Here is a 27,136-nt window from a genome sequence, read left to right on the forward strand (position 1 = left end):
TGGAGCCCCAGCGTCATGCGGTGGACTTAGTGGAAGCAGGGGAGGATTTTTGTTCCTGGGAACTGGCTGTATGGTGCAGCTTTTTCCCTCTACCCCTGCTTCTGGGCAGAAAGGACGCGCCTCTGACCCGCTTGCCTATCTGAGGCCGAAAGGACTGTACTTGATAATACGGTGCTTTCTTAGGCTGTGAGGGAACCTGAGGTAAAAAAGTCGACTTCCCAGCTGTTGCTGTGGATACGAGGTCCGAGAGACCGTCCCCAAACAATTCCTCACCCTTATAAGGCAAAACTTCCATGTGCCTTTTAGAATCAGCATCACCTGTCCACTGCCGAGTCCATAATACTCTCCTGGCAGAAATGGACATTGCATTAATTCTAGATGCCAGCCGGCAAATGTCCCTCTGTGCATCCCTCATATATAAGACTACGTCTTTAATATGCTCTATGGTTAGCAAAATAGTATCCCTGTCAAGGGAATCAATGTTATCTGACAGGGAATCAGACCATGCTGCTGCAGCACTACACATCCATGCTGAAGCAATAGCAGGTCTCAGTATAGTACCTGAGTGTGTATACACAGACTTCAGGATAGCCTCCTGCTTTCTATCTGCAGGCTCCTTTAAGGCGGCCGTATCCTGAGACGGCAGTGCCACCTTTTTTGATAAGCGTGTGAGCGCCTTGTCCACCCTAGGGGATGTTTCCCAACGCAACCTGTCCGTTGGCGGGAAAGGGTACGCCATTAGTAACCTCTTAGAAATCACTAATTTCTTATCTGGGGAACACCACGCTTCTTCACACAATTAATTTAACTCATCAGATGGGGGAAAAGTCACTGGCTGCTTTTTCTCCCCAAACATAATACCCTTTTTAGTGGTAACCGGGTTAATGTCAGAAATGTGCAACACATTTTTCATAGCCGTAATCATGCATCGGATGGCCCTTGTGGATTGTACATTTGTCTCATCCTCGTCGACACTGGAGTCAGACTCCGTGTCGACATCTGTGACTGCCATCTGAGGTAGCGGGCGTTTTTGAGCCCCTGATGGCCTCTGAGACGCTTGGGCAGGCGCGGGCTGAGATGCCGGCTGTCCCAAAGCTGTTACGTCATCGAACCTTTTATGCAAGGAGTTGACACTGTCGGTTAATACCTTCCACATATCCATCCACTCTGGTGTCGGCCCCGCAGGGGGCGACATCACACTTATCGGCTCCTGCTCCGCCTCCCCGTAAGCGTCCTCATCAAACATGTCGACACAGACGTACAGACACACCGCACACACACACACACACACACACAGGGAATGCTCTGACTGAGGACAGGACCCCACAAAGTCCTTTGGGGAGACAGAGAGAGGCAGTATGCCAGCACACACCAGAGCGCTATATAACAGAGGGATTTACACTAATACAAAGTGAATTTTCCCCCCAATAGCTGCTTATATCACCTTTTGCGCCTAAATTTATGTGCCCCCCCTCTCTTTTTTACCCTTTCCGTAGTGTATACTGCAGGGGAGAGCCTGGGGAGCGTCCTTACAGCGGAGCTGTGAAGAGAAAATGGCGCTGGCTGTGCTGAGGAAGATAGCCCCGCCCCTTCAGCGGCGGGCTTCTCCCGCTTTTTAATAATATTTATGGCGGGGGATTAGGCACATATACAGTTTAAAACTGTATTATGTGCATTTTGCCAACTAAGGTATACATATTGCAGCCCAGGGCGCCCCCCCCCCCCCAGCGCCCTGCACCCACCAGTGACCGGAGCGTGTGGTGTGCTGTGGGAGCAATGGCGCACAGCTGCAGTGCTGTGCGCTACCTTGGAGAAGACCGGAGTCTTCAGCCGCCGATTTTCTCCTGGAATCTTCCGTCTTCTGGCTCTGCAAGGGGGACGGCGGCGCAGCTCCGGGAACAGACGATCGAGGTCGGGCCCTGTGTTCGATCCCTCTGGAGCTAATGGTGTCCAGTAGCCTTAAAAGCACAAGCTAGCTGCAAGCAGGTAGGTTTGCTTCTCTCCCCTCAGTCCCTCGTAGCAGTGAGTCTGTTGCCAGCACATCTCACTGAAAATAAAAAACCTAACAAATACTTTCTTTTTCTAGTAAGCTCAGGAGAGCCCACTAGGTGCATCCAGCTCTGGCCGGGCACAGATTCTAACTGAGGTCTGGAGCAGGGGCATAGAGGGAGGAGCCAGTGCACACCAGATGTAGTACCTAATCTTTCTTTTAAGAGTGCCCAGTCTCCTGCGGAGCCCATCTATTCCCCATGGTCCTTACGGAGTACCCAGCATCCACTAGGACGTCAGAGAAATTAATTTATTCCATTTTGGAATAAGGCTGTAATGTAAAAAAATGTGGAAAAAGTAAAGTGCTGTGAATACTTTCCGGGTGCACTGTATGGCAGGAGATCAATGCCCTGCTCGCGCACCTATTTGAAATAAGTATCTCTTTCTATCCCAAATACGTTGTACTCCCACTGACTCTCCCAATCCTCACACGGCATCAAAATAAAGTGTTCCAACACATCGTCTCCGCTATGACCTGTCAAACAGGTGCTGATTGGAAAAGTCACTCACCCTCCCCTATGTCAGCAATTTTATCCCATATATGGTATGTACATAAAATGGAGTATATGACTGACATCATCATCTGTAATTCCTCTAACTCTTATTAAAATATGGACCTCATGGCAGGTTTCTCAAAACGCTCCCTCCCCTTTTGACACTTGACTTACCAACTTGAATTTTTGTAGAGGGTCATATACATGGAGGTCACCCCCCCCCCCCACCCCACCACACACACAGACACATATATTCCCCTTTCCTTGTACTCTTCTACTTCTTTTCGTTCTATTCTTTTATACCTTTCCTTCCTTGACGGCTTGCCACACCCTCGCTGTAAAGGGTCATACACACTAGATGATTATTTTGACCAATATGGCCGATACCGACGAATGTGAACGATAATGGGATTTTGGCACTGTCGAAGTCGAAAATATTACACACACAGAGTACACGTGCAAACACCACACAGAGTGGCCTCCGTGCGTGCACGTGCTCTGCCGTGTGTGCGTATACCCGCATGCTGCATACATTCGCTCACGAAACCGTGCATATTAGCGCGTGGTATGAGTAAATACGGTAGCATACGCATTCGCATAGAAAAGCCACAAAGACATATCTGATATTTTAGCCACATAGTGCATAATTTACACTTAAGGTGTGTACACACGGTGAGATCCTTGCTATGTTCGATTTTTACTTGTTTCCCTTGAACTCCCCGGAGCCCAGATAGGACAGATTTTGACTAACTTTTCTTGAGATATGGACTATGTGTGCTTACGATTTTGGCTTATGTGAGATTTTGGCTTATGTGAGATATTGACATGTGAGATGAACTAGACAGTACACCGATCTAGCAAGGATTGACTTGCCTGCACAGTCTATCTTTTCTTGCGATGCCGACCTGGCGGGGCCGCGCATCGGGATCGCAAGGTGACTTTCACCTTGCGATTTGCACTAACTTTTCTTGCGATTTTGACTATATAGTCAAAATCTCAAGAAAAAATCTCACCGTGTGTACACACCTATAGTCTACACACACCACACCAGCAAGTTACATTTACTGAGGAAATAGAACAATAGAGATATCCAGCTTTACAGGATATAAGGGGATTAGGACATAGTGTTTGGTATCCAGATGTACAGTATTTCAAGGGCTACATTCCGATTGCAGTTCTTACTGTAATTACTGTACTCGTGATATTCGGCGGGAACCCAGTGGAAGACATCTGTAAGTACACCTGGACTAAGCATCGCCCACCTATTCAAACCAACCTATGACCCCTCATGTACTGTAAATGACCTGCCCCTTGACCTATGGAAGAAGAGCTTACAGTTTCCTTTGTATTGTGTTTTGGACCACTGTATAAAAGCAAGGCCTCCTGGCCGGCTTCAGCCTATTCTCTGAAGGTTATCTTGCTAGACTGACTGAGGACCGGATCCGGGTGGCGAACAAACGTATGTACTATTGGTTGTAGCTCTTCTCTTGTAATATTGTTGTATTTCTGTGTGTATCTCCTTTTAGTAAATATTTGTTGCTGCGTTGGACCACAACATAACACATACTACTGGTGTCGCATTCCATTCTTGTTTGGGTATAGAAGTGTATTCAGCCACACGTGTCGCTGTACAGTGCGCATAGCGTGTCGGTGTGTATACGCAACGTGCATTCACCTCGTAGGGGTATTGTCAGCATTCAGCGGCCGCAGCGGACCGAACCATTGTATCATAAGGTATTGCATTTTCCTGTAAGTTTAAGGAACTTAACAGTACTTACCGATAAATCCTTTTCTCTGAATCCATAGGGGACACTGTAGGCTGATTATGCTGGGGATAGACGGGCTGGCTATCAGGAGCTGGCACTTTAACTAATTGAAGAGAATGCAGACTCCTCCCCCCTCTATCCCCCACAAGCCCCAGTTTTAATAACTGAGCCGTAAGAAGACGAACAGAGGAGGACAACAATAACAACTAACAATTACAACCTTGAACCTAAACCACAACGCAGGCAGGAAACAGTGCTGGGTGGTCGTCCAGTGTCCCTTATGGATTCAGAGAAAAGGATTTATCGGTAAATACCAAAATACAAATTTTTCTAGTATCCACTAGGGGACACTGGAGGCTGATTAAGCTGGGGACGTTCCAAAGCTGTCCATGTGGGCGGGAGAGCACTGAGGAATCTGCAAAACAAGCCGTCCAAACCACGAAGCGGAGGCGGCAAACGTATCAAACTTATAAAACCGAACAAAAGTATGGGCCGTGGGACAGGTAGCTGCACGGCAAAGCTGTGACAGAGAGGCACCGCAGCTCGCCACCCAAGATAGGCCCACGGACCGCGTTGAGTGTGCCAAAATAACCGCCGGAGGTTGGCTGGCGGAATGCGAATAGGCTTGGCGAATGGCCAACTTAATCCATTTGGCCAAAGTCTGCTTTGAGGCAGGCCAACCACGCTTGATCGCATCATACAGCACAAACAAGGCATCCGTTTTCCGCAAGGGTGCCGTCCTAGTGACATATATAGTAAGCGCACGGACCACATCTAGAGAAGTTGGAGCCCCGGAGTCATCCTTCAAAGTAGGAACCACGATTGGCTGGTTTATGTAGAAAGCCAAAACCACCTTTGGTAGAAAACCGGAGTGTGTACGGAGTTCCAGTCTATCTTCGTGTAAGACCAGGTAAGGCGGTTTACACGATAAGGCACTTAAATCAGAAACCCTGCGAGCTGGCGCTAAGGCCAAAAGGAGAACAGTTTTCCAAGTAAGAAATTTGAAATCCACCTCCTCCAAAGGTTCAAAAACTGAGGATTGTAAGAAGTGAAGGACCAAATTGAGGTCCCACGGAGCAGTAGGTGGAACGAAGGGCGGTTTCACCCGTAACACTCCCTGCAGAAAGGTCTGCACTTCCGGCATGATTGCTAATTTGCGCTGGAAAAAGATAGACAAAGCAGTACTTGTACTTTGAGAAAGCCGAGGCGTAGGCCACTATCCAGGCCCATTTGTAAGAAAAGCAAAAGACGGGCCATTTTGAAAGATCGGGTGTCGAAACCTCTTTTCAAACACCAGAACATGTAGGCTCGCCATATGCGGTGGTAATGGGCCGCCGTAACTGGTTTACGATCCTTAAGCATGGTAGGGATTATCGAGGAAGGAATACCTTTACTTCTCAAGATAGAGGCTTCAAGTGCCACCCCGTTAAACGCAGCCACGCCAAATCCGGGTGACGTAACGGCCCTTGCTGCAACATGTCTGTACGAAGAGGCAACAGCCACGGTTCGTCTGCGATGAGCAGAAGGAGGTCCGAATACCAAGCTCTCCAAGGCCAGTTTGGAGCCACTAGAATGACCCACGTTGATTCACTCTTGATCCGTGAGTACTCGTGGTAGAAGTGGGAATGGAGGGAAGAGGTAACCCAGATCGTACGGCCAAGGAGCCATGAGCTCGTCTACATCTTCTGCTCTGGGATCTCGAGTCCTGGACAGATATCATGGGAGTTGATGATTCCACTGTGAGACCATCAGATCCACTTGTGGAAGACCCCATCGTCGAACCAACTGTTGAAAAACCTGGGGGTGGAGAGCCCATTCTTCCGGGTGAAGGTCCTGACGGCTGAGATAATCCGCTTCCCAGTTGTCCCACTCCTGGGTTGAAAACCGCTGATATGAGTTTGTGAAGTTCTGCCCACCTCAGGATCCGATCCACTTCTCGCATGGTCTGCGACTGCCTTCCTGTCGATTGATATAAGAGACTGCGGTTGCGTTGTCCGACTGCACTCGTACTGCTCTTGACCGAAGCAAGTGAACGGCTTCTCGAAGCGTACTGAAGATCACCCTCGGTTCCAATACATTTATTGGCAGTAACTGTTCCTGTTCTGACCACTTTCTTCGGGAGTGATACTCCAGTATCACAGCTCCCCAGCCTCTGAGACTGGCGTCGGTCGTGACCAAAATCCAGTCCAATATGCCGAATCTCCTTCCCGCCATGAGGTTGTTCAAATGAAGCCACTATAGAAGAGACATTAGGGTGCGCAGAGCTAGCTGCACCGTGCCTTGTAGATGTAGATGTTACCCCGACCACTGGGTTAAGAGGTCTATCTGAAAGGGGCGGGAATGAAACCGCCCGAACTGCAACATCTCGTAGGCTGCCACCATGTTCCCTAAGAGACGAATACAAAGGTGTAATGACACCCTCTTTGGCCTGAGGACTTTTTGAACCAGCAGCCGGATATTCTGCGCCTTGTCCTCTGGCAGGAATACCCTCTGTAGCTTGGTATCCAAAATCAGTCCCAGAAACAGTATGCGCTGGGCTGGCAAGAGATTGGATTTTCTGAAATTGAGGATCCACCCATATCGCAAGAGGACTTCGTGAGTGATCAGGGCATGCTCCCAAAGTTTCTCCGCTGTTGATGCTTTGAGCAAAAGATCGTCTAGGTACGGTACAATCGTTACTCCCAGAAAACGAAGGTGTGCTACCATGACTGCCATGATCTTGGTGAACACTCTGGGAGCCGAAGACAGGTCGAAAGGAAGTGCTCTGAACTTATGATCCTGTAGGATTGCGAATCTCAAGAATTCCTGATGTGGCTCCCAAATGGGAACATGTAGGTGTGTATTCTTTATGTCCAGTGATAACATGAACTCTTCTGGCTCCAAACCCGCTATCACGGAGCCAATCGACTCCATCTTGAATCTTTGATATGTGAGATATTGATGCAAAGACTTCAAATTCAGGATAGGTCTTACCGAGCCGTCCGGCTTCGGGACAACAAACAGGTTTCAGTAGCAACCCTTCATCCATTGAGGGCCTGGGACCGGCATTAAGACCGCTGAGGTCAACAGAGACTGAATAGCTACGTGAAGAGCAATCTGTCTGTCTTCTGAAGCCGGAAGACCGGTGGTAAAGAACCGTGGTGGAGGTGAAACTTCAAAAATCGATCATGTAACCCCTGGACACCAAGGCACGCACCCACGCATCTGTGGAAGTGTGCATCCACGCCTCCTGAAAATTTCGGAGACGTGCACCCACCATGGGAGAGCCCAGGTGGGAAGGGAGTCCGTCATGTTACTGTTTTGTCAGTGGACTTAGGCTCCTGACGACGAGAGGTAGATTGTTGGCCACTGCAGGCTCTTCCACCCCTTGGGCTGACCTGCTGAAGTTCCGGATCTGGATCGAAAGGAAGCAGAGGTCCGTAAGGAACGAAAAGACGGACCAGAATAGGTCCGTTTAGGTGGAGGAGTTACGGATGGCGGCAAAAACGTGGATTTTCCACCCGTAGCTTGAGAAATGAACTTGTCTAGATCATCATCAAAAACCACCTTCCCTGTAAACGGTAAGGCTTCTGTTCGTTTAGATTCTGCATCAGCCTTCCAAGAGCGCAGCCACAGTGCCCGGTGAGCAGCTACGGCTGAGGTTGAAATCCGTGCCCCTACTTGTCCGATATCCTTTGAAGCTTCTACCAGGTACACTGCTGATTCTTTAATATGTTCTGCCAGAACACTTAATTTGTCAAGTGGAACTCCTGCTTCCAAGTCAGAAATCAATTGGGCCGCCCAATGTTCAATAGCCTTATTCACCCAAAACCCTACCAATGTGGGTCTAAGTAAGGCACCGGCGGCTTTGTAGATGGATTTCAGTGTCGTTTCCATCTTACAGTCTGAAGGGTCCTTCAAGGCTGTTGCCCCCTGAACCGGTAAAGCAGTCTTTTTTGACAATCGTGAAAGTGACGAATCCACTGGGGGAGGTTGTTCCCATTTTTCCGTCATAGTAGCTGGAAAGGGATACGAAGCCAGGAATCGTTTCCTTATCTGGAATCTCTTATCCGGGTGTTTTCAGGCTTCGGACAAAAGTTTGTCCAATTTTGGTGAAAAGGGAAACGTTCTGGAAGATTTGCGTTTAGTACCAAATAGAGAAGAATCCGGGGATTCCGGAGGAGCTGTATCAGTGATGTTCAACACCTGGCGAACCACTCTTATAAGGGCTTCTACTCGGTCTCGCAACGTGTTATCCTCCGCATCGGGTACATCGTCAATTTCACCCTCTTTGTCCTCCGTCCCTTCCGCCCCTCGTCGCTTTTCGTCAGATTCATCTGACTGAAGGATTGCTGGAAGAGTCCTTTTCTTTTTGGGGCGTACCGGTATAGGTTGACTGGCGGAGGAATCCATCCATTTAACCAAGCGTTCTACGGATTTGACTAGATCCGTTGCTCGCGCTGGTTCTGCAGGGGGAGAAGGGTGTACAGAGGGATCAATAGCTCTAGCTGAGTTTTGAACTCTGAGAGCAGCTGCCAGTTCGGATCGGAGATCTGACATAATATGTACTAAATTACAGGCCCAAGGGGGTTCTGAACCTCACAAAGAGGTAGTTGCCTGGACTTCCTCTTCCTGCGTACATGCAGAACAAACTGTCGAACCGTCAGAGGCCTTGGGCAATTTCTTATTGCACCTAGTACATGTAAAGAACTTCTGAGAAGTCTTTGCACTGTATTCCTCCCCGACATTGTGGCTCCGGCACAAGGACACTAGACCACTGTGAAACACACAATAAGGGATAGGGAGCTAGATAGAGGAGGAGAAAGCACCCTCTAAGCTTAAAAGCTATATCACTTGCTGAACGCTGTCTGTTCAGTAAAGGGTAACACTTCTCTAATCCGTCCCCAGCACCTTCAGCATCCAGGAGATGAAGGAATGCTGTTTTCAGGAGTCAGAAGGCTGGAGTTACTGCAAGATAAGAGGAATGTCCCAGCGCTTAAAATATGTGAGCTTAGCAAGAAGCTCCGCCCCCTCCCTTCCAGCTGCTGTGTCTCCGCTTAGCGCCACTGCAAACGTGGCTGGGTACACGGTTATATGAGCAATGTAGATACAGAGCCCCGGCCATTCTGCACCCAGCGCTGGAGGGGGGGGCAGCGGGGAAGCTGCGCTCTTACCTGTGAGCGGGAGACTCCAGGCGAGCGGCGCGACGAACGGAGGCTGGCAAGCACTTTTCAGTAATTGCTGACAGTCCTGTACTGACGAGTCCTCCGGCTGTCAGGCTGCTCGAGGACCCAGACCCCAACTTGGCAGAGGTGGCGAAGGGCCTACCCAAAGTCTGTCTTCGTTTGGTATCGTAGTGCAGGAGCACTAAAAAAGATGACCAATTCCTTTGGCACATTAAAAAAACTGGGGCTTGTGGGGGATAGAGGGGGGAGGAGTCTGCATTCTCTTCAATTAGTTAAAGTGCCAGCTCCTGATAGCCAGCCCGTCTCTCCCCAGCGTAATCAGCCTCCAGTGTCCCTAGTGGATGCTAGAGAAATATTGTTCACATCGTCCAGTGTGTATGGTCCTAGCAATCAACTATGCGCGCACCCACGCTCGTTGATTGCAGGTTAGCAGTCGGAGGTGCTGCATGCTCAATGTAAGCAACGTCACTTGTGACATCGCTCATCACGGCATGTGTGTACGGAGCCACGATGAGCAATGTTCACAATGTGACACTGCTCCTCCTCCCTGGCAGTGGCTCCCTCCCAGGCAGCAGCTCAGCTCCCTGGCAGCGGCTTCCTCCCCGGCAGCGGCTCCTTCCCCAGCAGCGGCTTTCTAGCTGAGCCGCTGACGGGAAATTTTTTATACCCACTGGCCCACCAATTAAGTCCAAAGGTGTGGAGGCACCCGCCACAGTAACGCGGTCTTAATGGGAGAGCCGGGCACTCTGGTGTGTGTGTGTTCTGGTGTGTGTGTGCGTGTGTGTATAATGAACCTATTATAATTAATTATTTATTAAGTGGGTGGCACAGTTGAAATTGGTGGGGTAGTGGGTGATAAAAAACTTCATTGGTTCCCCCTTCTACAGCCCTGCCCCCACACCCAGAAATGCTTCCCCAATATTAAAATATGTAAATAAGGTGCCAATTCCAAAGATATCTTTCGTCTTTCAAATTGTTTGAAAAATTGCTTAGTGTGTAGGGTTCTGGGAAGTTCAAGGGAAATTGCTCATCTTCCACACTGTTCATCCTTCACATTGATCATGTCTTCTAGTGTGTAGGGCCCTTAAGTTTTTTCTTGCTATTATTATCTCTATTAAAAATAAGATTTTAAACCTACCGGTAAATCTTTTTCTCGTAGTCCGTAGAGGATGCTGGGACTCCGTAAGGACCATGGGGATAGACGGGCTCCGCAGGAGACATGGGCACTTTAAGAAAGACTTTGGATCTGGGTATGCACTGGCTCCTCCCTCTATGCCCCTCCTCCAGACCTCAGTTAGAGAAACTGTGCCCAGAGGAGACGGACAGTACGAGAAAAGGATTTTTGTTAATCCAAGGGCAAGATTCATACCAGCCACACCAATCACACCGTATAACTTGTGATATACTAACCAGTTAACAGTATGAAAACAACATAGCATGAGTCCAAGACCGATGAAAACTATAACATAACCCTTATGTAAGCAAAACTATATACAAGTCTTGCAGAAGAAGTCCGCACTTGGGACGGGCGCCCAGCATCCTCTACGGACTACGAGAAAAAGATTTACCGGTAGGTTTAAAATCTTATTTTCTCTACCGTCCTAGAGGATGCTGGGACTCCGTAAGGACCATGGGGATTATACCAAAGCTCCCAAACGGGCGGGAGAGTGCGGATGACTCTGCAGCACCGATTGAGCAAACATGAGGTACTCCTCAGCCAGGGTATCAAACTTGTAGAACTTTGCAAAGGTGTTTGACCCCGACCAAGTAGCAGCTCGGCACAGCAGTAGTGCCGAGACCCCTCGGGCAGCCGCCCAAGCAGAGCCCACCTTCCTAGTGGAATGGGCCTTAACCGATTTTGGTAACGGCAATCCTGCCGTAGAATGCGCCTGCTGAATCGTGTTACAGATCCAGCGAGCAATAGTCTGCTTTGAAGCAGGGCCGCCGACCTTGTTGGCTGCATACAGGACAAACAGTGCTTCTGTTTTTCTGATCCTAGCCGTTCTGGCCACGTCAATTTTCAAACCCCTGACCACATCAAGGGACTCGGAATCCTCCAAGTCACGTGTAGCCACAGGCACGAAAATAGGTTGGTTCATATGAAAGGATGAGACCACCTTAGGTAGGAATTGAGGACGGGTCCGCAATTCCGCTCTATCCATATCGAAAATCAGATAGGGGCTTTTATGTGATAAAGCCGCTAATTACGAAACTCGCCTAGCCGAAGCCAAGGCTAACAACATGACCACCTTCCAAGTGATATATTTTAACTCCACTGTTCTAAGTGGTTCAAACCAATGTGACTTAAGGAAACTTAACACCACGTTAAGGTCCCAAGGCGCCACCGGAGGTACAAAAAGGAGGCTGAATATGCAGTACTCACTTCACAAAAGTCTGTACTTCAGGTAGAGAGGCCAATTCCTTTTGAAAGAAAATGGATAAGGCCGAAATCTGAACTTTAATGGAGCCTAATTTTAGGCCCAAATTCACTCCAGTTTGTAGGAAGTGAAGAAAACGGCCTAGATGGAATTCCTCCGTAGGAGCATTCCTGGCCTCACACCAAGAACATATTTTCGCCATATTCCGTGATAATGTTTAGATGTCACGTCCTTCCTAGCCATTATTAGCGTAGGAATGACCTCATCCGGAATACCTTTTTCCGCTAGGATCCGGCGTTCAACCGTCATGCCGTCAAACGGAGCCACGGTAAGTCTTGGAACAGACAGGGACCCTGTTGCAACAGGTCCTGTCTTAGAGGAAGAGGCCACGGATCTTCTGTGAGCATTTCCTGCAGATCCGGATACCAGGCCCTTCGTGGCCAATACGGAACAATGATTATTGTTCTCACTCCTCTTTTTCTTATTATTCTCAACACCTTGGGAATGAGAGGAAGAGGAGGGAATACATAGACCGACTGGAACACCCACAGTGTCACTAGGGCGTCCACAGCTACCGCCTGAGGATCTCTTGACCTGGCGCAATACCTTTGTAGCTTTTTGTTGAGATGGGACGCCATCATGTCTATTTGGGGCAGTCCCCACCGACTTGCAATCTGTGCGAAGTTTTCCTGATGAAGTCCCCACTCTCCCGGATGCAGGTCGTGTCTGCTGAGGAAGTCTGCTTCCCAGTTGTCCACTCCCGGAATGAACACTGCTGACAGTGCGCTTACATGATTCTCCGCCCAGCGAAGAATTCTGGTGGCTTCCGCCATCGCCACTCAGCTCCTTGTGCCGCCCTGGCGGTTCACATGAGCTACTGCGGTGACGTTGTCTGACTGGATCAGAACTGGTCGGTCGCGAAGTAAGGTCTCCGCTTGACGTAGGGCGTTGTATATGTCCCTTAGTTCCAGGATGTTGATGTGAAGACAAGTCTCTTGACTTGACCAAAGGCCTTGGAACTTTCTTCCCTGTGTGACTGCTCCCCAATCTCGGAGGCTCGCGTCCGTGGTCACCAGGATCCGATCCTGAATGCCGAACCTGCGGCCCTCTAGAAGGTGAGCAATCTGCAGCCACCACAGGAGAGATACCCTGGCCCTGGGGGACAGGGTGATCCGCTGATGCATTTGCAGATGTGACCCGGACCATTTGTCCAATAGGTCCCATTGGAAAGTCCTTGCATGGAACCTGCCGAAGGGAATGGCTTAGTACGTCGCCACCATTTTTCCCAGGACTTGAGTGCAATGATGCACTGACACTTGTTTTGGCTTCAACAGGTTCTTGACTAGAGTCATGAATTCCTGAGCTTTTCTATCGGAAGAAAAACCCTTTTCTGGTCTGTATCCAGAATCATGCCCAAGAAGGTCAGACGAGTCGTAGGAACCAACTGTAACTTCGGGATATTGAGAATCCAGCCGTGTTTCTGTAACACCTTCAGTGAAAGTGACACGCTGTTCAACAACTGCTCTTTTGATCTCGCCCTTATTAGGAGATCGTCCAAGTATGGGATAATTGTGACTCCTTGCTTGCGTAGGAGCACCATCATTTCCGCCAATTACCCTGAAATTGGTAATGACAATACTGTACCGTAATTCTCAGGTACGCCTGATGGGGTGGATAAATGGGAACATGAAGGTATGCAGCCTTTATGTCTAGATACACCATAAAATTCCCCGCTTCCAGGCTGGCGATGATCGCTCTTAGCGATGCCACCTTGAATTTGAACCTTTTCAAGTATAGGTTCAGAGATTTTAATTTTAAAATAGATCTGACCGAACCGTCCGGTTTCGGAACTACAGCCAAGGTTGAGTAATATCCCCTTCCTTGTTGAAGGAGGGGAACCTTGAGCACCACCTGTTGGAGATACAATGTGTGAATTGTATTTAATATTATCTCCCTTTCTGGGGGAGAAACCGGTAGGGCCGATAAGGAAAACCGGCGAGGAGGCACCTCTTCGAATTCCAGCTTGTAACCCTGAGAAACAATTTCTATTGCCCAGGGATCCACCTGTGAGTGAACTCAGATGTGGCTGAAGAGTTGAAGACGTGCTCCCACTGGGGCGTACTCCCTTAGCGGAGCCCCAGCGTCATGCGGTGGATTTAGTAGAGGCCGGGGAGGACTTCTGTTCCTGGGAACTAGCTGTGCCCTTACCTCTGGTAAGAAAGGACGCTCCTCGTACTTTCTTGTTTTTCTGCGACCGAAAGGACTGCATTTGATAATGTCGTGCTTTCTTAGGCTGTGAGGGAATATAAGGCAAAAGATCAGATTTACCAGCTATAGCTGTGGAGACCAGGTCCGAGAGCCCTTCTCCACCCAATTCCTCACCCTTGTAAGGTAAAACCTCCATATGCCTCTTTAGTCGGCATGTTCCACAGGACACGTCTAGCAGAAATCGACTTAGCGTTGACTCTAGAACCCAGTAGACCAATGTCTCTTTGAGCATGTCTTATATATAAGACAGCATTTTTTATATATCCTAGGGTCAATAACATGGTATCCTTAGCTAGGGTTTCAATCTCTGCTGATACGGTATCTGTCCACGCTGCTACAGCGCTATAAACCCCTGCCGACACAATCGCCGGTCTGAGTAGTGTACCAGAATGTGTGTAAATGGACTTCAAAGTACTTTTCTGCATGCTATCTGCAGGATCCCTGAGGGTAGCTGTATCTTGGTATGTCAGCGCTACCTTTGGGTAAACGTGTCAACGCCTTGTCCACCTTAGGGGAGGATTCCCATCGTATACTGGCCCTAGCAGGGAAAGGATACGCCATGAGAATTCTTTTGGGAAACTGCAGTTTCTTTTCTGGAGATTCCCTCTCTTTTTCACACAATTCATTTGGTTCATGAGAGGGGGGAAATGTTATCTCAGCTTTCTTTCCCTTAAACATGTGTACCCTCGTGTCAGGGACAGATGGGTCATCAGTGAAATGCAAAACATCTTTTATTACAATAATCATATATTGAATACTCTTCTGCCAGTTTTGGCTGTAACTTTGCATCATCGTAGTCAACACTGGAGTCAGACTCCGTGTCGGTAGCAGTGTCTATTATTTTGGATAGTGGGCGTTTTGAGACTCTGAAGGTCCCTGTGACATAGGGACAGACATAGGTAGATTCCCTGTCTGTTCTCTAATCTTTTGTGCAATAAATTAACCTCAGCACTTAATTCCACATATCCAGTCAGGTGTCGGCGTTGTCGACGGAGACACCACACACACACAAACATTTGCTCCATCTCCTCCTTAGAAGAGCCTTTTACCTCAGACATGTCGACACACACGTACCGACACACCACACACTCAGGGAATCCTCTTATCTGAGGACAGTTCCCCCCACAAGGCCCCTTTGGAGAGACAGAGAGAGAGTATGCCAGCACACACCCAGCGCTAATACCCAGGAAAAACACACAATGTGTTTACCCAGTAGCGCTGTAATACTATTATTTGCTGCCAATTATGTGCCCCCCCCCCCCTCTTCTCTGAAACCCCCTTTCACCGTGGATAAGCAGGGGAGAATCCGGGGAGCTTCCTCTCAGCTGTGCTGTGGAGAAAATGGCGCTGGTGAGTGCTGAGGGAGAAGCCTCGGCGGCGGACTTCTGTCCCGCTTAAATATAATAAAAACTGGCGGGGGCTCTTTATACACTGCTCAAAAAAATAAAGGGAACACTAAAATAACACATCCTAGTAGATCTGAATGAATGAAATATTCTTATTAAATACTTTGTTCTTTACATAGTTGAATGTGCTGACAACAAAATCACACAAAAATTATCAATGGAAATCAAATTTATTAAGGTCTGGATTTGGAGTCACACTCAAAATTAAAGTGGAAAAACACACTACAAGCTGATCCAACTTTGATGTAATGTCCTTAAAACAAGTCAAAATGAGGCTCAGTAGTGTCTGTGGCCTCCTCGTGCCTGTATGACCTCCCTACAATGCCTGGGCATGCTCCTGATGAGGTGGCGGATGGTCTCCTGAGAGATCTCCTCCCAGACCTGGACTAAAGCATCCGCCAACTCCTGGACAGTCTGTGATGCAACGTGGCATTGGTGGATGGAGCGAGACATGATGTCCCAGATGTGCTCAATTGGATTCAGGTCTGGAGAATGGGCGGGCCAGTCCATAGCATCAATGCCTTTGTCTTGCATGAACTGCTGACACACTCCAGCCACATGAGGTCTAGCATTGTCTTGCATTAGGAGGAACCCAGGGCCAACCGCACCAGCACATGGTCTCACAAGGGGTCTGAGGATCTCATCTCGGTACCTAATGGCAGTCAGGCTACCTCTGGCGAGCACATGGAGGGCTGTGCGGCCCCCCAAAGAAATGCCACCCCACACCATTACTGACCCACTGCCAAACCGGTCATGCTGGAGGATGTTGCAGGCAGCAGAACGTTCTCCTTGGCATCTCCAGACTCTGTCACATGTGCTCAGTGAGAACCTGCTTTCATCTGTGAAGAGCACAGGGCGCCAGTGGCGAATTTGCCAATCTTGGTGTAATCTGGCAAATGCCAAACGTCCTGCACGGTGTTGGGCTGTAAGCACAACCCCCACCTGTGAGCGTCGGGCCCTCATACCACCCTCATGGAGTCTGTTTCTGATCGTTTGTGTAGACACATGCACATTTGTAGCTTGCTGGAGGTCATTTTGCAGGGCTCTGGCAGTGCTCCTCCTGTTCCTCCTTGCACAAAGGTGGAGGTAGCGGCCCTGCTGCTGGGTTGTTGCCCTCCTACGGCCTCCTCCACGTCTCCTGATGTACTGGCCTGTCTCCTGGTAGCGCCTCCATGCTCTGGACACTAAGCTGACAGACACAGCAAACCTTCTTGCCACAGATCGCATTGATGTGCCATCCTGGATGAGCTGCACTACCTGAGCCACTTGTGTGGGTTGTAGGGAGGTCATACAGGCACGTGGAGGCCACACACACTACTGAGCCTCATTTTGACTTGTTTTAAGGACATTACATCAAAGTTGGATCAGTCTGTAGTGTGTTTTTCCACTTTAATTTTGAGGGTGACTCCAAATCCAGACCTCCATGGGTTAATAAATTTGATTTCCATTGATAATTTTTGTGTGATTTTGTTGTCAGCACATTCAACTATGTAAAGAACAAAGTATTTAATAAGAATATTTCATTCATTCAGATCTAGGATGTGTTATTTTAGTGTTCCCTTTATTTTTTTGAGCAGTGTATATACAGTGCCTAGCTGTATATATATATCTCTTTTGCCAGAAATGAGGTTTATATTGCTGCCCATGGCGCCCCCCCCCCCCCTGCGCCCTGCTCCCTTACAGTGACTGCCATGTGTGAGGTGTGTGGGAGCAATGGCGCAAAGCTACACTGCTGTGCGTTACCTCAGTGAAGATCATGAAGTCTTCTGCCGCCTCTGAAGTCTTCTTTTCTTCTCATACTCACCCGGCTTCTATCTTCCGGCTCTGTGAGTAGGACGGCGGCTCGGCTCCGGGACGAACTCCAGGGTGAGACCTGTGTTCTGACTCCCTCTGGAGCTAATGGTGTCCAGTAGCCTAAGAAGCAGCGCCTTGAAACTCACAGAAGTAGGTCTGCTTCTCTCCCCTCAGTCCCTCGATGCAGGGAGTCTGTTGCCAGCAGACTCCCTGAAAATTTCTGTCAGGAAGCTCAGGAGAGCTTCCTGAAGTGCACCCATCTCCTCTGGGCACAGTATCAAACTGAGGTCTGGAGGAGGGGCATAGAGGGAGGAGCCAGTGCACACCCAGATCCAAAGTCTTTCTTAAAGTGCCCATGTCTCCTGCGGAGCACGTCTATCCCCATGGTCCTTACGGAGTCCCAGCATCCTCTAGGACGTTAGAGAAATTGGATTACTTTGTTGTTGATACACTGCAGTTTATATATGTGTCTATTACTTGCATAGTTATTTTTTTGTATCAAATATGCTGTTCACTGCTGAGATTCCTTGAATAAATAGTGTTAAAACAAAAAAAAATAGTCTTATTTGTAAAACAATGCAAATATGACACACCTTGGCTGTATCTGCATACAAAATGCTACACTACAATGTTTTCCTAGAAAACACTGTAATGTAGCACTTCGTATGCAGATACAGTCGCAGTCACAACACAGAATATAGGCATGCCTCATGTCATTTTAATCAGCAGAGTCTGATTGTGCTTCTTATTCGCACAGCGATGCAAATAAGAAGCATTTTCAGAGGGGGGGAAAAATCCAGACACTAATGGAGTTGCACAGGACCTGTCAGCTCACACGCCAAGCATCTCCCTCTCTCTGCGTGGCGTACTTAGGCTAGATATATGAGAACACATCTATATGTTGACAAAGAAAATCACGGGACGGTCAGTTTCTTAAAACACACATCCATCTTGCTTGCTTCAGTAAAAGACATTATAAACTATGAGGCGAAGGATGACTGCACTACGCCTGCTGGAGGGGTGTACTTTGCATATTTTCACACTGCACACGTACAGAAAGCGAACTGGCCCAAATGCACATTATAGTCGCAATAAGCTTTGCAACCGGAGGCAGGGGAGTAAAGGAACCTTCTCACATAGGCAAATGTAGCATAGGTAAGATGGCATTCACGCAGACCAGCAATTATGCGTCTCTTATCTTTTCACAGATCTGCGACTTTTCATTTAAATGATATAGTAATATAGAAAATCAAGTTTGATATAACAACATGAATAAATAAACAGAATGTCTCTCACCATCCCTGGTCACTCTTGAACTTATAAGCAGCAGCAAGTATATGACATAGCGCTCCCCCAACCTTGAAATCCAGAAAGCATTTCATCTGCAAAGCAGAGGTTATAGAACACTGAGAACGTGCTTGTTTCTAGTAGGCAATGAGTTGAGTCTCCCATATCCAAAATGGTTGGTGCCAAAAGGATTTAGGATTTTTCAGTGTTTTGGAATATATGCATAGCATACTGATATATCCCTGGAGATGGGATCCAAGTCAAAATGCATGTATGTTTCATATACATCTTAACACATTCTTAATAATTGTGTTCATGAAACAAAGTTTGAGTACACTGAACCATCAGAAAGCAAAGATGTCACTATATCAGTTGTGCTCAAAAAATTTCAGAATATTTTGCATTTGGGAGCCTCAACCTGTACATAGCTTATAAGTGAGCTGGTCTTTATAGTTCCACATCTACTGTGCATAACGAGTTTTATGGTAAGAACTTACCCTTGTTAAAACTCTTTCTCCGAGGTACACTGGGCTCCACAAGTCTGGACAATGGGGTGTAGAGTAGGATCTTGATCCGATGCACCAACAGGCTCAAAGCTTTGACTGTTCCCAGAATGCACAGCGCCGCCTCCTCTAATTCCCCGCCTCCCAGCACAGGAGCTAAGTTTAGTTAACCAGCCCAATGCAGTAGCAGGAAAAGAGACGACAACGGTTAGTAGCCACATATACCACACTCTCACGACAAAAGAAGTGTCAGCGGCTAATGCCATATCAACCCAAAGAAGCTAAGTGCGTCAGGGTGGGCGCTTTGTGGAGCCCAGTGTACCTCGCAGAAAGAGTTTTAACAAGGGTAAGTTCTTACCATAAAACTCGTTTTCTGCTGCGGGGTACACTGGGCTCCACAAGTCTGGACAATGCGGATGTCCTAAAGCAGTTCCTTATGGGAGGGGATGCACTGTAGCGGGCACAAGAACCCGGCGTCCAAAGGAAGCATCCTGGGAAGCGGCAGTATCGAAGGCATAGAATCTTAGGAACGTGTTCCCGGAGGACCACGTAGCCGCCTTGCACAATTGGTCAAGGGTCGCACCACGTTGGGCCGCCCAAGAAGGTCCAACAGACCGAGTAGAATGGGCCGTAATGTGAACAGAGACCAGCCTTCACATAAGCATGCGCAATCACCATTCTAATCCACCTGGCCAGGGTCTGCTTGTGAGCAGGCCAGCCACGTTTGTGAAATCCAAACAAAACAAAGAGAGAATCAGACTTTCGAATAGAAGCAGTTCTCTTCACATAGATACGGAGAGCCCGTACCACATCCAAAGACCGCTCTTTGGGAGACAAATCAGGAGAGACAAAAGCTGGAACCACAATCTCCTGATTAAGGTGGAACGAAGAAACCACCTTAGGTAAATATCCGGGACGAGTCCTAAGAACCGGTCACGGTGAAAAATCAGATATGGGGAACTACAAGACAAGGCACCCAAATCCGACACTCTTCTAGCAGAGGCAATAGCCAGCAAGAACACCACCTTAAGGGAAAGCCCCTTAAGGTCAGCTTGAACCAAGAGGTTCAAATGGAGGCTCCTGCAACGCCTCCAAAACCACCGACAAGTCCCAAGGAGCCACAGGCGGGACATAGGGAGGTTGGATACGCAACACACCCTCTGAAACCACACCGACAAGGCAGAAATATGAACCTTGAGGGAGGTCAGACGCAGGCCTAAATCTAGGCCCTGCTGTAGAAAAGCCAAAAGTTTGGCTGTACTAAACTTGGAAGCGTCATAATGGTTAGGTGCGCACCAAACAAAGTAGGAATGCCAGACCCGATGGTAAATCCGAGCAGAGGCCGGTTTCCGGGCCAGCAACATAGTTTTAATGACCTCTTCAGAAAAACCCTCAGCTCTTAAGACGGAAGCTTCAAGAGCCACGCCGTCAAAGACAGCCAGGCTAGGTCCTGGTAGACACAGGGGCCCTGAACGAGGAGGTCTGGGCGTTGTGGAAGTAGAATTGGACGCTCTGACGATAGGCCTTGCAGGTCTGAGAACCAGTGCCGTCTGGGCCACGCCGGAGCTATGAGAAGCAGATTTCCTTTTTCTTGCTTGAACTTCCGAATTACCCTGGGCAGGAGGGACACTGGAGGGAACACGTACGGCAGCCGAAACCTCCACGGCACTGCCAGCGCATCCACGAATGCTGCTTTAGGATCCCTTGTCCTTGCTCCGAGGACCGGAACCTTGCGATTGTGTCGAGACGCCATCAGATCCACATCGGGAAGACCCCCACCTTTCCACGAGGAGTTGAAACACTTCTGGATGGAGGCCCCACTCGCCGGCATGCACGTCCTGACGACTGAGAAACTCTGCTTCCCAATTCAGGACTCCCGGAATGAATATTGCCCATATTGCCGGTAGATGGGGTTCTGCCCAACGTAGAATCCGTGAGGCTTCCTTCATTGCCAAACGGCTTTGAGTGCCGCCTTGATGATTTATATAAGCCACTGTGGTGGCGTTGTCCGACTGTACTTGAACAGGACGGTTCTGAATCCAATGCTGGGCTAGGTTCAACACATTGAAGAGCGCACGCAATTCCAGAATGTTGATCGAGAGGAGAGATTCCTCCTTGGTCCACCGACCCTGCAAGGAGTGCTGCTCCAGCACCGCGCCCCAACCTCTTAGACTGGCATCTGTCGTCAACAGGACCCAGTTGGATATCCAGAAGGGACGGCCTCTGCACAACTGTCGGTCCAGGAGCCACCAGAGCAGCGACAGACGGACCTCCGGAGTCAAAGAGATCATGTGAGACCTGATCCGGTGAGGCAGGCCGTCCCACTTGGCTAGAATCAGCTTCTGGAGGGGGCGAGAATGGAATTGAGAATACTCCACCATGTCGAATGCTGACACCATGAGGCCCAGCACCTGCATTGCCGAATGTATCGACACTTGCGGATGAGAAAGGAAGCAACGAATCCTGTCCTGAAGTTTCAGGACTTTCTCCGGAGACAAGAACAACCTCTGGTTGTGAGTGTCCAACAGCGCTCCCAGATGCACCATGCTCTGAGCAGGGACCAGGGAGGATTTCTTCCAGTTGATGAGCCACCCGTGGGCTTTTAGAAACCGGACAGTCATATCCAGATGACGCAGGAGAAGATCTGGAGAATTTGCCAGGATTAACAAGTCATCCAGATACGGCAGTATCCTGACCCCTTGACGGCGGAGTACCACCGTCATCACCGCCATTACTTTGGTGAAAACTCGCGGAGCCGTTGTTAAACCAAAAGGTAACGCCCGAAACTGGTAATGGAGGTTGCCAATAGCGAACCTCAGGTATTGTTAATGTGACACTGCTATAGGAATATGCAGGTAAGCATCCTGTATGTCCAGGGAGACCATGTAGTCCCCAGGTTCCAAGGCCAGAACTATAGAGCGAAGGGTTTCCATACGGAACTTGGAAACCTTCACAAATTTGTTCAGTGCCTTGAGGTTGAGAATGGGCCGGGAGGACCCATTCGGTTTCTGGACTAGAAACAGCGGAGAATAGTACCCCCGGCCCCTCTGAGCAAGAGGCACCTGTACTACGACTCCTGTATCCAGGAGGGTCTGTACCACCGAATGCAGAGTGTTTGCCTTTGTCTGGTCCGACGGGACGTCTGTCTGGCAAAATCGATGAGGGGGTCGGTTTTTGAAGGCTATGGCGTAACCTCGAGTGACGACTTCCCGTACCCAGGCATCTGAAGTGGTCTTCAACCATTCCTGGGTATACCCTTGAAGCCGGCCCCCCACCCTGGGATCCCCCAGGGGGAGGCCCGCCCCGTCATGCGGCAGGCTTATCGGTCTTGGCTGCTGGCTGACGGGCAGCCCAGGCTCTTTTGGGCTTCAGCTTACTAGGTTTGGAAGTGCGGGCCTGCTTATGGTACGCCTGACCTTTTGCTTTACCTGAAGGACGAAAGGGGCGAAAGGACGTGCCTTTGGCCTTCGACACAGAAAGAGCTGTATTAGGTAGACAGGCAGTTTTGGCAGTGCCAAGTCAGCCACTATCTTATTTAAGTCCTCCCCAAACAGAATATCCCCCTTGAAAGGGAGTACCTCCAGGGTTTTTCTAGAGTCCAGATCCACAGACCAGGATCTCAGCCACAATATCCTGCGAGCCAGGACTGACGTAGTAGAGGCCTTGGCTGCTAGGATACCGGCATCAGAAGCCGCCTCTTTAATATAGCGAGAAGCTGTGACAATATATGACAAGCATTGTCTAGCATGGTCAGAGGAGATTTCAGCCTCTAACTCCAAGGCCCATGCTTGAATAGACTCTGCCGCCCATGTAGCTGCAATAGTGGGCCTTTGTGCAGCACCCATGAGGGTTTAAATCGCTTTTAGACAACCCTCCACACGTTTATCCATAGGCTCTTTTAGAGACGTGACGGTAGTGACAGGTAGAGCTGAGGAAACCACCATCCTAGCCACATGTGAGTCTACTGGAGGAGGCGTTTCCCAATTCTTAGACAGCTCTGGCGCGAGGGGATAGCGAGCCAGCATCTTCTTTTGAGGCAAAAACTTCGTACCCGGGCTTTGCCAGGGTTCCTGACGTATATCCACTAGGTGGTCAGAGTGAGGTAAAACTTGTTTAATCACCTTCTGACGCGTGAACCTATCTGGTTTCTTAGGAGGAACGGATGGCTCGGGATCATCCATAATCTGCAGAATTAACTTAATAGCCTCCAAAAGATCAGGAACATCCACATGTGAACTACCCTCCCCATCAGCCGTATCCGAGTCAGAACCTGTGGGGTCAGTGTATGTGCTGTCTTGTCTTCATCAGACGAGGTGTCAGTGACAGCAGTGGATTGTGAGGAGACGAGCGCTCGCTTAGAGGACCTCTTGACTTAGGCGAGCGTTGGTCAGACTTTTTAGTAGTCAGGGACTGGTTCAACTTCTTTAATTGAGCAGATAAATCGTCCGCCCACGGCAGGTTAGCTGCAGGGACCACATACGGTTATACCGGCATTGGGGGTCCCATAGGGGGTGTTAGTTTATGAACTAGCGTATGCAGAAGCATGGAAAAAGCGGCCCACGGAGGGTCAGTATGTGCCTCCGTTGCCACAGTCCCACTGGGGAGCAAGGAGCCCCCAGAACCAGAGCCCACAGCTGCTATATTCTCCCCATATGTGCCTGTGGCTTCAGCAACACCAGCAGTGTGTTCCGCCCCAGAACCGTTACCCTCAGAAGCAGACATGATATAACTTGCAGTATGAGGTAACACAGTACAATTATTAGCAGCACTATATCCCTAAACCCAAACCCCTGCGCAGTGTAGTCAGCACCAGCAGAGATAAAGGAGAGATATGGTGACTAAATCACAGAGAAAAATACGTAATACAGTATATCTTTGTGAAAATCCTATATTAAATAACACCTGACGCACCAAGCCCCCTCAGGTTATAGAATAATAAGAATTTACTTACCGATAATTCTATTTCTCGGAGTCCGTAGTGGATGCTGGGGTTCCTGAAAGGACCATGGGGGATAGCGGCTCCGCAGGAGACAGGGCACAAAAAAGTAAAGCTTTACTAGGTCAGGTGGTGTGCACTGGCTCCTCCCCCCATGACCCTCCTCCAGACTCCAGTTAGGTACTGTGCCCGGACGAGCATACACAATAAGGGAGGCATTTTGAATCCCGGGTAAGACTCATACCAGCCACACCAATCACACCGTACAACTTGTGATCTAAACCCAGTTAACAGTATGACAACAGAAAGGGCCTCTTAAAGATGGCTCCTTAACAATAACCCGAATTAGTTAACAATAACTATGTACAAGTATTGCAGATAATCCGCACTTGGGATGGGCGCCCAGCATCCACTACGGACTCCGAGAAATAGAATTATCGGTAAGTAAATTCTTATTTTCTCTATCGTCCTAAGTGGATGCTGGGGTTCCTGAAAGGACCATGGGGATTATACCAAAGCTCCCAAACGGGCGGGAGAGTGCGGATGACTCTGCAGCACCGAATGAGAGAACTCCAGGTCCTCCTTTGCCAGGGTATCAAATTTGTAAAATTTTACAAACGTGTTCTCCCCCGACCACGTAGCTGCTCGGCAGAGTTGTAATGCCGAGACCCCTCGGGCAGCCGCCCAAGATGAGCCCACCTTCCTTGTGGAGTGGGCTTTTACAGTTTTAGGCTGTGGCAGGCCTGCCACAGAATGTGCAAGTTGAATTGTGTTACAAATCCAACGAGCAATCGACTGCTTAGAAGCAGGTGCGCCCAACTTGTTGGGTGCATACAATATAAACAGCGAGTCAGATTTTCTGACTCCAGCCGTCCTTGCAATGTATATTTTTAAGGCTCTGACAACGTCCAACAACTTGGAGTCCTCCAAGTCGCTAGTGGCCGCAGGCACCACAATAGGTTGGTTCAGATGAAATGCTGATACCACTTTAGGGAGAAAATGCGGACGAGTCCGCAGTTCTGCCCTATCCGAATGGAAGATTAGATAAGGACTTTTATAAGATAAAGCCGCCAATTCAGATACTCTCCTGGCAGAGGCCAGGGCTAGTAACATAGTCACTTTCAATGTGAGATATTTCAAATCCACCTTTTTCAATGGTTCAAACCAATGGGATTTGAGGAAATCTAAAACTACATTTAGATCCCACGGTGCCACCGGAGGCACCACAGGAGGCTGTATATGCAGTACTCCCTTGACAAAAGTCTGGACCTCAGGGACAGAGGCCAATTCTTTTTGGAAGAATATTGACAGGGCCGAAATTTGAACCTTAATGGATCCCAATTTGAGACCCATAGATAATCCTGATTGCAGGAAATGTAGGAAACGACCCAGTTGGAATTCCTCCGTCGGAACCCTCCGATCCTCGCACCACGCTACATATTTTCGCCAAATGCGGTGATAATGTTTCACGGTGACTTCCTTCCGTGCCTTAATCAAGGTAGGAATGACTTCTTCTGGAATGCCTTTCCCTTTTAGGATCTGGCGTTCAACCGCCATGCCGTCAAACGCAGCCGCGGTAAGTCTTGAAAAAGACAGGGACCCTGCTGTAGCAGGTCCCTTCTCAGAGGTAGAGGCCACGGTTCGTCCGTGAGCATCTCTTGAAGTTCCGGATACCAAGTCCTTCTCGGCCAATCCGGAACCACTAGTATTGTTCTTACTCTTCTTTGCCGTATGATCTTCAATACCTTTGGTATGAGCGGCAGAGGAGGAAACACATACACTGACTGGTACACCCAAGGAGTTACCAGTGCGTCCACAGCTATTGCCTGTGGATCTCTTGACCTGGCGCAATATTTGTCCAGTTTCTTGTTGAGGCGAGACGCCATCATGTCTACAATTGGTCTTTCCCAACGGTCTATTAACATGTTGAAGACTTCTGGATGTAGACCCCACTCTCCCGGATGAAGATCGTGTCTGCTGAGGAAGTCTGCTTCCCAGTTGTCCACGCCCGGGATGAACACTGCTGACAGTGCTATCACGTGATTCTCCGCCCAGCGAAGAATCTTGGCAGCTTCTGCCATTGCACTCCTGCTTCTTGTGCCGCCCTGCCTGTTTACATGGGCGACCGCCGTGATGTTGTCCGACTGAATCAACACCGGCTTTCCTTGCAGGAGAAGTTCCGCCTGGCTTAGAGCATTGTAGATTGCTCTTAGTTCCAGAATGTTTATGTGAAGAGACTTTTCCAGACTCGTCCATACTCCCTGGAAGTTTCTTCCTTGTGTGACTGCTCCCCAGCCTCTCAGGCTGGCGTCCGTGGTCACCAGGATCCAATCCTGAATGCCGAATCTGCGGCCTTCTAATAGGTGAGCCTTCTGCAACCACCACAGAAGTGACACCCTTGTCTTTGGTGACAGGGTTATTCGCAGGTGCATCTGCAGATGCGACCCTGACCATTTGTCCAACAGATCCCTTTGGAATATTCTTGCATGGAATCTGCCGAATGGAATTGCTTCGTAAGAAGCCACCATTTTTCCCAGGACTCTTGTGCATTGATGTACTGACACTTTTCCTGGTTTTAGGAGGTTCCTGACCAGATCGGATAACTCCTTGGCTTTTTCCTCTGGAAGGAAAACCTTTTTCTGAACCGTGTCCAGAATCATTCCTAGGAACAGCAGACGAGTTGTCGGGATTAAATGGGATTTTGGAATATTCAGAATCCACCCGTGTTGTCTTAGCACCTCTTGAGATAGTGCTAAAGCTGTCTCCAGCTGTTCTCTGGACCTTGCCCTTATTAGGAGATCGTCCAAGTATGGGATAACTAATACGCCTTTTCTTCGAAGAAGAATCATCATCTCGGCCATTACCTTGGTAAAGACCCGAGGCGCCGTGGACAATCCGAACGGCAGCGTCTGAAACTGATAGTGACAGTTTTGAACAATGAACCTGAGGTACCCCTGGTGTGCGGGGTAAATCGGAACGTGTAGATACGCATCCTTGATGTCCAAGGATACCATAAAGTCCCCTTCTTCCAGGTTCGCTATCACTGCTCTGAGTGACTCCATCTTGAACTTGAACTTTTTTATGTAGAGG

At 48.9% G+C, this 27,136-nt stretch overlaps 1 protein-coding gene across 7 annotated transcripts in view; it reads right to left on the minus strand.

Moving 5' to 3' along the window:
• SMARCC2 (SWI/SNF related, matrix associated, actin dependent regulator of chromatin subfamily c member 2) overlaps positions 1-27,136 on the minus strand; it is a 209,438-nt gene that overhangs the window by 165,554 nt on the left and 16,748 nt on the right. For all 7 annotated transcript variants that reach the window (XR_010212139.1, XR_010212175.1, XM_063952633.1 and 4 more), the window contains exon 3: positions 18,617-18,702. Coding sequence is in view for 5 of the 7 variants with exons in the window: in XM_063952633.1 (XP_063808703.1) it covers positions 18,617-18,702 (86 nt within the window). In the remaining 2 variants the exon portion in view is untranslated. The remainder of the gene's footprint in view (positions 1-18,616; positions 18,703-27,136) is intronic.

The sequence above is a fragment of the Pseudophryne corroboree genome, chromosome 2 (assembly GCF_028390025.1).
Source record: "Pseudophryne corroboree isolate aPseCor3 chromosome 2, aPseCor3.hap2, whole genome shotgun sequence".
Taxonomy (NCBI): Eukaryota; Metazoa; Chordata; class Amphibia; order Anura; family Myobatrachidae; genus Pseudophryne; species Pseudophryne corroboree.